General features: G+C 47.4%; 2 protein-coding genes across 2 annotated transcripts; one reads left to right on the top strand and one right to left on the bottom strand.

The window, feature by feature from the left end:
* Positions 1-461: 461 nt before the first annotated feature.
* CCR75_007988 (uncharacterized protein) lies at positions 462-7,177 on the top strand (the record flags this gene model as incomplete). The annotated part of the gene is made up of 8 exons (XM_067966043.1): positions 462-1,298; positions 1,360-1,452; positions 1,523-2,606; positions 2,679-2,793; positions 2,862-3,015; positions 3,074-3,999; positions 4,063-6,315; positions 6,383-7,177. The coding sequence occupies 7 exons, from the start codon at positions 462-464 to the stop codon at positions 4,304-4,306; spliced, it is 3,453 nt and encodes a 1,150-aa protein (XP_067817220.1). The 3' UTR covers positions 4,307-6,315; positions 6,383-7,177.
* CCR75_007989 (uncharacterized protein) lies at positions 4,523-7,003 on the bottom strand (the record flags this gene model as incomplete). The annotated part of the gene is given in 3 exon segments (XM_067966044.1): positions 4,523-6,043; positions 6,055-6,315; positions 6,383-7,003. The coding sequence occupies 3 exon segments, from the start codon at positions 7,001-7,003 to the stop codon at positions 4,523-4,525; spliced, it is 2,403 nt and encodes an 800-aa protein (XP_067817219.1).
* Positions 7,178-9,445: the final 2,268 nt, after the last annotated feature.

Below are 9,445 nucleotides of genomic sequence, written 5' to 3'. Positions count from 1 at the left end.
TGTTCTGTAAAAATCGACAACGATGCAACTTTGAGCAATAGCGTCGCTGTGAAGCACGAGCTCGATTGTAAACGAAGACGTTCAATCACTTGTGCGACTTTAACGGGCAATTCCATACGCAATTTACGGTGTAGTTGAGCACAGATAAGCCATAAGGGCTAGAATTAAAATTCAGAATAAAAACTGAAAGAAAAATCAAATTTCAAAGGAGAGTAGAATATCTTGGCCAAAGCCGAGTAGGTTTAGGTTGTGTTAACGATAAATATCGACTTTCAACTGTGCACCGAAGGATCGACGTGGTCCACAATATTATGTTTACAAGATCACATAATCATGGCGCCATCTCGCCAAAGTCGATCGAAAACCGCGCCAAATAGTCTTTTTATGTTTATTGGCATTTACATTAGTGGTTGAGACCTACCAGTTGTCAATTTGAAGTGAAACTTTAATCGCTGAGGCCGATGGCGAGGCTGCGCTCACGTCAACCAACTGCGGCATCTAAAAGCCTTGACACGGACGTAAGTGTCTGTGCGGTATGCTTGAATCATTCGCATCGTGTGACAGTGAGCTGTGCGGCCTGCACGAAGCTTTTCCACTTGGGATGCCTCGCACCTCCGCTTCGCCGCCGGCCGCAGATGGCAGACACTTGGCAATGTACGGACTGCGAGGGGGCGCTTGGGATGACAAAGAAGAGGCCTGCGTCAAACGGCAAGCGAAAAAGGCGAGAGAAAGGAAAATTGTCAATGCCTAAAACGCGCCGACTGTCGCGATCTACGTCAAATAACGAAGACAGTGATTTAGAGAAGGAAATGCCAATTGCCAAGTCGCTTGCTAGGTCTCAGAAAAACAAGCATTGTGCTTTAGTGGAAAAGAAGGAAAAAGCGCATATTTTGATGCCTCGATCGAATATTCGCAAGGCTCGCGGCGTTGTGTCTCGGACGTGGGCAGCTGAACTGAGTGACGACGAAGATAAAAAAGACGACACTGATAGTGATTTTGTTGTCGACAGTTTGTCAGAGAACGAAGAACTCCTCGAGTCAGACGAATTTAGGGGTAATCAAGGTACACATGTTACGAGAAGCATCCCAAACATCGTGAAAAAATCTCCTGCAAAGCAACGAAAGAGGGTGAGAGAAGAACCTGGAAAGTCTGTTGCCGAGAATACACTAATTCCAGTGATAAGCGACGCAGACTCGCTGGACATAGAAATAGTTGCCGAGAGCGACGAATCGAACAACGAGGACTTGTATCATGGTCCCCGCTACTATATCGAATATGCACCCAATGCTCGAGCGAAGGTATGTCCTTCTTAATGCGGTGCTAGATTATTGTCTGGTCTAATTTTTCTGCATTTTACAGTGCAAAAGTTGCGAGCACAAGTTTGGTATCCAAGAATTACGTGTGGGTGTCAATATTCGACACTCTATTTTCGGTGACACTACATATTACAAGGTGCGTTCATCTGCTACCTGTAGTAGAAGCGTCCATTAAATATATTAATCGAAGATTTGGAACTGTATAGCATTTGGAGTGCACCGCTATTGGATTGAAAGCTGGATTAGCTGCTGTCCAAGTTGAAGAACCTTCAGAAGTTGTAAACATAGATAAGAAACGCACGGCAAGCGAGAATGAACCAATTATGGGTTTTTTAAACCTTCGAGCTGCTGATCAGGAGCGAGTATGTGAATACATGGCGAGAGTTGACGTGGAGGAAATTATTGACGAGCGCCTTCCGCTCGCAGACGATCATTTTAATAAAAAATGCCACATGCCAGAAAAGCAACCGTCAAAGCGCTTAACTGCTATTCTTCTTCCTTACCAGCGAGAAGCTCTTGCTTGGATGGTAAAACAGGAGGCAAGTGACTATAAAGGTGGAATTCTTGCTGACGAAATGGGAATGGGGAAGACTGTACAGGCCATTTCGCTCCTGCTTGAAAATAAGCAGAAAAGCAAACTAATCGGCAATAAGTCTGCTACTAGCCAAAAGATGCAGACTGTGGGCGGCACACTTGTTGTCTGCCCTCTCGTTGCCGTCATGCAATGGAAGAGTGAGATCGAGCGATTCGTAGAACCTGGCCATCTATCGATTTATATTCATCACGGTGTCAAACGGTTCGATTTGATTAAGAAAATTGCATCGCACGACGTTGTGCTGACAACCTACAGCATTATTGAGAGTGAATTTCGTAAGACGCTGGGCTGGTCGAAGGTTGCTTGTAAGTTTTGTGGGAAAAAGTATTTGCCAGATAAGTTGGTATCACACAACAAGTATTTCTGCGGTCCAAATGCCAAAAAGACGGCTTTGCAGGGTAAACAGCAGAGCAAGAAACCGCGAAAACGAGCTGCCGGTGAGTCCAGTGAAGACGACGTTGAAAACGTATTGTCGGAGCCATCACGAATACAAAAGGGGAGAGCTAAGTCGTTAGCGAAAATGAAGGACGATCTCAAGGAACCAACGTCTCAGAAGACCAAAGGAAAGTCGCCTCTTCATCAGATTCAGTGGACGCGTATCGTCTTGGACGAGGCTCATTATATTAAGGATCGAAATTGTAACACGGCGCGTGGTGTTTTTGAGTTGAAGTCAACGTACAAGTGGTGCTTATCAGGTATGTTTCATGACCGGTATCTGCGGGCCATTGAACTCATCATCGTTAAAATCATGATAAATATGTGCATAGGCACTCCCTTGCAGAACCGAATTGGCGAACTTTTTTCGCTTATTCGTTTTCTACGTGTGAACAAATTCGCCTATTATCACTGCAATAAGTGCGACTGCCAAATGCTGGATTACAAGTACGTGCGCTATAGTGAGTACGCGGATGCGTGCTGTGAGCTTACGCTATCGTTACTGTTTGAAATAGTTTTCCGGACCGAAAATGTGTGCAGTGTACCCACAGTGCAATCCAGCACTACTCGTATTTTAATAAAAAAGTCGTTATCCCGATACAAGCTTATGGCTATGTTGGCGAAGGAAAGCTCGCAATGCAAAGATTGCACAACGACGTTCTACAGCATGTACGTTAGGCTTTCAATAACGAAAGGCATTAGTCGTCTGAACGTACTCTCTTTTTAGATTTTACTACGCCGTACTAAAGAAGGACGTGCAGACGATATTTCTCTTCCTCCTAAACTCGTACGAATTCGGAAGGATCGGCTGGACGAGCGCGAGAATGACTTTTATGAAGCTATCTACACACAAAGCCAGGCACAATTTAACACATACGTATCTTCAGGGACACTGCTGAACAATTATGCGCACATTTTCGACCTCCTAATACGCCTTCGCCAGGCCGTAGACCATCCGTACCTCGTCATTTATTCAAAGTCTAATCCAGCCCTTCAGATTCCAAATTCTGCTGCCCCTTTGGTCGAGGAGCAGCCTTTTCGGTCGAACAAAACCGTCAGTGCAGAAGATGAGCGAATGTGCGAGATTTGTCATGAGTACGTGGAAGATAAGGCTTTAGCGAATTGTGGACACGAGTTTTGTCGTGAATGTGTGAAGGAGTATATCGAGTCCCTTCCAATCGGTGCAGAAGCGACTTGTCCAAAGTGCTCCAAACCTTTAACGGTAGACCTTTCTTCATCTGTAGAAGAAGTCAGAAAATCTATAAAAGACGAGGCTAGTGCGTTGACAAGCAGGTCGCCAAAGACTTTAAACTTGGCCAGCTTTCATCGAAACAGCATTCTCCACCGAATATCCGATGTTCACGCTTTTCAGTCTAGTACCAAGGTCGAGGCATTAATGCAAGAGCTGGAGCTCATGCGGGCGCATGATCCTTCCGGCAAGGCAATCATCTTTTCGCAGTTTGTTAACATGCTCGATATTATTCAGCATCGACTGCAGCTCGGTGGAGTCAAATGCGTCAAGTTATCCGGCAACATGAGCATGAGTGTGAGAGACCGAACCATTAAAGAGTTTCGTGATGACTCAAATGTTACGGCTTTCTTGATAAGTCTCAAGGCAGGTGGTGTTGCACTGAATTTAACTGTTGCGTCACAGTGAGTGTTTTAAAATGGGCTGGATTGTAGTATATACTTACTAAACGCTATCTTTGTCACTAGCATTTTCCTTATGGACCCGTGGTGGAACCCTGCAGCTGAAAACCAAGCCATCGATCGGACTCATCGATTAGGCCAATTTAAACCAATCCAGGCTACCCGTTTCATCATTGCTGGCACTGTTGAGGAACGCATTTTAAAGCTACAGGAGAAAAAGAGACTGATTTTTGAAGGAACAGTTGGAGGAAGTGCTAGCGCCATTTGTCGCTTAACTGAAGAAGATTTGCGGTTTCTCTTCGCTTCGTGACAACGTGATTTAATACATCTTGATGACCTTGCACGCCTTGTTTTTTTTATGTTTAGAAGACTTTAGTACAGTATGTATTTGAAGTCGTTCTGATACATTGTATTGAAAAAGATTAAGCCAAAACCATAAGAAAAGCGATATTCAACAAAATCATACAAAGGAATTGCACGAAAGGAGAACGCACAGGACAATTTCTCAAAATCACTTGCTACTGGTTCAGCGTGTGTCGTCCGACGGCATACCTGCATCACACACTAACGGCGACGCAAGCTGTGCTTCATTTTGCTGGTACATGGGAATGTAATGTGACGGTAGTACTTGCATGCCGAAGTGCACATTAGATGCTAGAGAAGGAGTCAAAGGGTGCTGACGTAATTCGAGAAATTGCTGAGAATATGAATGCTGCTGAGGCTGTTGGAGGAACGCTTGCGAGTATGTTTGATGATTTCCGTAGCTTCCACCATTATCGTCAACCCTCGACATTCCTGAAGGATGTAATGGCTTTCTTTGAGCTATCTGGTTAGAGACTGGAAACGGTTCTGGTTTGCCGCGGTTCGACCCAAAACTACTAAAAACCAGCGGGCGATACGATTCGTGCTTATCCAGCAAACTCGAGTTCTGAAATCGTGCGACCATCGCCTGTTTTCCTTGCAGACGCGCATAAGAAATGGCACATACTTTCTCACTGTTAAAATTGGTCCACTTCTGGCCATCAAACTCTTTGTGAAATCTTTCAATGTGCAATGCTTCGATAAAGTTTATAAATGCATAACCCATATTGCACTTATTCTTGAAGTCGATGGGCAAGTAGAAAAAATCGTAATTGCCGAGATGATTGCGATTGATCTCTGCGAGTAGCATGTGCTGCGTGTATTTGTTGGGAATGTTGCGTATCATTAAGGTTGTGCGCCTATCTTCGCCAGATGCAACTTTTTCGATTGACAAGCTAAATTCACCGGTCCCCTGATCGTGACGCCCTGCCGTAGAGCGTGTTGAAGAGCAACAAACGTGTCCACAATTTGCAGGACTCATTCGAGTAACACGGTCGTTGTTGCTGTAGCAGCCTCTCATAGACACAGCGGTGGATTGTTGCTCGTTATTGGCGTAGTATGAATGCTGGCATTGCTCTGCTCTGGAAGATACATGGTTACCTAAAGATTGGAGTAAAGGAGTAGTCCAGAACGACGTATGCCTAACGGCTCGACCCGACAACGCACTCGACGACGGAAAAGAAAATCTGTGGGGATACGCCGGGTTACCAAAGTTACTGGACGATAACATTCCACCAAGATATGCTGACGAAGAGTTGCTTCTCGCTCGAGGCACTGGTGTAGCCCTAATGTGCTGTTCATCTTGAGGCGTTAATACTGGTGATGTGAGCTCTCCAGGATACTTTACAGAAGCAGCTGACGCCATTGGACTAATATTCTCAGCGCCGTCTAAGTAAGAGGCGTTAAGCGATGACGCGACAGACGACGTCGGCGACGTTAGAAGCGACGTGGTGCTTGATGAAAAACTGTTGGGTCGTGGTCGGGCTACTCGGGAATGCGTGATTGCTACCTTATTAAGACAATCGAGAAATAGTTGAAGCTTGGAGAAATCTAAGGTCGGCGGAGTGGTGCGCGCCACAGTCGGCGGCATAGTCGCATAAAATGCGCCTGGCAAGCCATTGAGTGCGGCTGGCAGTACACGCGAGTCGCTGTACTCCACTATGAACTTAGCAACTTGCATATCAGGCTGCAAGACACTCGCCACTCGACCAAAAGACGCACAAATGTGGTGGAGCTCGGCACCATTGAAGCAGAAGACCGACTACGAGCAAATCGCAAGAGTAATGTCGCCGAATTGATGTCGTCTGGTAATTCATAAGGTAGACAAAAGCAAAGGATTTCGGAGTTGGTGGGCCAACGTTCAACTGCCGCGACTGCATTCATTAGATCATAAAAGGTGCAGAAGAGCAAACCTTTCGTAGAAAGCTCACAACACATGCTCGCAACACTGCCAAAGTTCTAAGCAAGGTAACAAAATGAGTTAACTGCGGTCGAAATTGCGAAATACACTCGAAAGCCAACGTACGCTGAGGCGGTCGACGACGCGACATACATCTGACGCGTCGAATGCGCCAGCAACACAGCGCAGGACCACATGACGCGAGGCAAAATTCGTTTTCATGGCGTCGAATAGATCTATGAGCTCACCAGTTTTTGTCGGTGTCCGCCAGTGATCAGTATCGCCTAGCATCAAGGAGTTCGAGAAGCTGTGTGATTGCTTTTCAGCAAGCGCTAGTGATGTCGTCGTTTTCACCATCGAAGCAGATGGCGTTGCAGAATCGACGCAGCTCTCTTCGTCCGTGGCAAACGAAAGCGCGCGCAGTGAGTGCGCCAATGCGTCATCAAAATCGCGCGGCACACCGATTGTTGTTTGCGGCGAGTACCGCAATTCCTCGGCCGTGGGCAAATTCGGCAGTGAATTTGTGGACGGCGACTCTTTTATACCTCTGTTAAGGTCAGTTTGGCGGTAGAAGCGGAAGCGGCCTCTGGTCAGATGCAGACTGCTGACGTGACGCGCACGTGAACATGCGACACACAGGTCTAGATGACAGTCTTCGTAGCGGAGTCCAGCGATGGCACTCTCGCACACGTCACATACCTCAGGAGAGTAGTGACCTTTGCTGTCGCTTTGCGGACGCGCCACCATTTCGAAGGCGTGGTGGGTGGGTTCAGGAACTAGGAAGACGGACTTCCTTTAGATTTTTTGGTCGGAATGAGAAGAAAACACTGTAGCTCGCCTGCTTCCTCACACGGCCTTGGCCACGGTGGTTACAGTGCGAGTGACTGGTGCGGGCGCTGGGGTTCGATGGATCCTTACTTTATAGGGTGCCTTCAACACAAGGAAGGATCGCTTAAACCAAGCCATATCTTACTGTGTGGTTCACTTCGACTGAAGTGAGATATTTAATGCCCTAATTAATGAAATTAGGAAACATTTTAGGATCATGAGGATTTTTGCCTAGATGAACATAAGCACCATGACATTAAGACGGTTCAAACTGGCAGCAGTCTTAAACTTTTAATTTGATTGTATGACAATACCGTGCGGCTTTTCAGCAGCATTGTGCGGGTGCAAGGAGACAATCTGCCTATATTAAAAGAAATTTTGATGGTTCACGTCTGTAGGTGGCAAATCACACCCGGTCCTGAGAGCATTTTCAGAGTAATAAGCGTGCACCTATTAACAGAGCGCAATTGTTGTGAAGCGGAGTTACATCGCTCCTAAAGTCAGAGGTCGACTTTTAGAATCAAAGAGTCTCTTTGTAACGGGGCACTACGACTTGTACTGCTTCTGTAGCAGAGCTACCTCGCTCCTAAAGTCAGAGGAAGACTTTCAGACTAAGAGAGTCACTTAGTCTTATTGAATTAATGGGTTATTATGTGAATCGCTTTTTTAAGAGTGGTATCGAAAACGATATCTCTTTGCGCCCACTGATCCACCCGCAACATTTATTCGCTCTTATAACTCATACGTCCTCGACGTGCTTCTGCACATCAGTCGAGCTGTAACGGGCTAAAGTTGCCCTAATGTTACAAAGTCCCCGTTAAATACACTTGGTATACTTAAGGGGATGGTCAATTACTAATATTAAGTAATAAGACCCAGCACTCGGGTGTGTATCACATTTGTGACCAACCCTTGTGTATGTGATGCACATGGGTGCATTCACATTAGGAGGGATGACGCCTAGCGTCATCCGTTCCGCGAGGTATCTAGAAAGATACGCTCGCAATACATGTTATGCGTTATCTATAGAGATGACATTTTGATTGGTAAAAATAGGTATTTATATTTAATTCGATTAAATATAAATCATTCTGAAAACTACTTCCCACTTCGTAAGTGCGCACGAGGAGCCGGATTACCGCTCCCGTGACGACACTTAACCAGAGTACTTAGTGCGTTGGGTGAGGTCGCTAACGCGCCCACCGCAACTACCTCACTGCACGCAAGAGAAGCTGGTTTAACCGCTTCGTCGCTGTGCTAGGGTGTGTGTCTAAGTAGAGCGTGGCCGCATCACGACGTGCCCGCCTACACTTGGTAGCACTTGAAATCCTTCCCACAACCCGCATCTCTGCGTGTGTACGTGAGGATGAGCCTCAATATTGATTGGGCTCATTTCCCCCAGCTCTCCGATCATCATCGGGATGTGGCAGGGCTTATGGCGCAGGGACTTGGTGAACAACCCCTGGTCAGCCTCCTGGGTAGTCCTCCTGAGCAACATGTTGCTCAGTTAGAGCAGTTTGAGGCATTCGGTGCTCGGACAGCGGAGGACGGCGTCCGAGGCACAGGGCCATGCTGCGGCGAAGGTCCGTCACTCAGGCTTAGGATGAGCTGATACATGAGCAGGCTCGGAGCGAGACCCTCAACGGGACTGTTGAGATGCTCTCTGCCCGGCCGCATCAGCCGAGGTCCATTCGGATGGACCCGCCCAAGTCCGATGGAACTGCAGCGCACTCGATTGTCCACTGGCTTTTAGCCGTGGAGCAATGCGGTGTCGCCCAGCTCATCGAGGACGACAGCCGGATGGTGTCGTACGCCATGTCGCGTCTGCGCGGCAAGGCCTCATGGTGGGCTTACTCGGCGCTTATGGTGGACAAAAAGGCGTTTCCTTCATGAGCGATCCTCGAGGAGAAGATTCGCGCCACGTACCAGCCGCCGAACAACAAAGTGCTGCTTCAGACGCACTTCTTTGGAGCGCGACAGGCGAAGCGATCTCTGCAAGAGTATGTGCAAGAGATGCGCTCGCTGTCGGCGTCCATTACCGTAGGTCCGATTCCGGAGCACATTAAGGTGCCCACGTTTATGAACGGACTACGGCATGGCCCATCGCGACAGGCCCTTTTCAAAAAAGTGCCGTCGATGATGGAAGAGACAATCCAAATTGCCTTGGTTGAGGAGCAATCCTACAACAGTGCTTCGGCGATAGCTTGGTATAAGCCGTCGGCCGAGAGGTCAGTGCCACTCCCATGGAGTTGGGCAATGCAGACGTTGTCTATTATAAATGCGGCAAGCGCGGCCATATGATGGCTCGCTGCTATGCCAGGGTCCCTGCTGGGGCGAAGACGCCCAGCAAGAGGACTCCCT

The sequence above is a fragment of the Bremia lactucae genome, linkage group LG3, assembly GCF_004359215.1.
Source record: "Bremia lactucae strain SF5 linkage group LG3, whole genome shotgun sequence".
In the NCBI taxonomy this organism is placed as follows: Eukaryota; Oomycota; class Peronosporomycetes; order Peronosporales; family Peronosporaceae; genus Bremia; species Bremia lactucae.
This window is presented reverse-complemented; position numbering and strand designations above follow the sequence as displayed.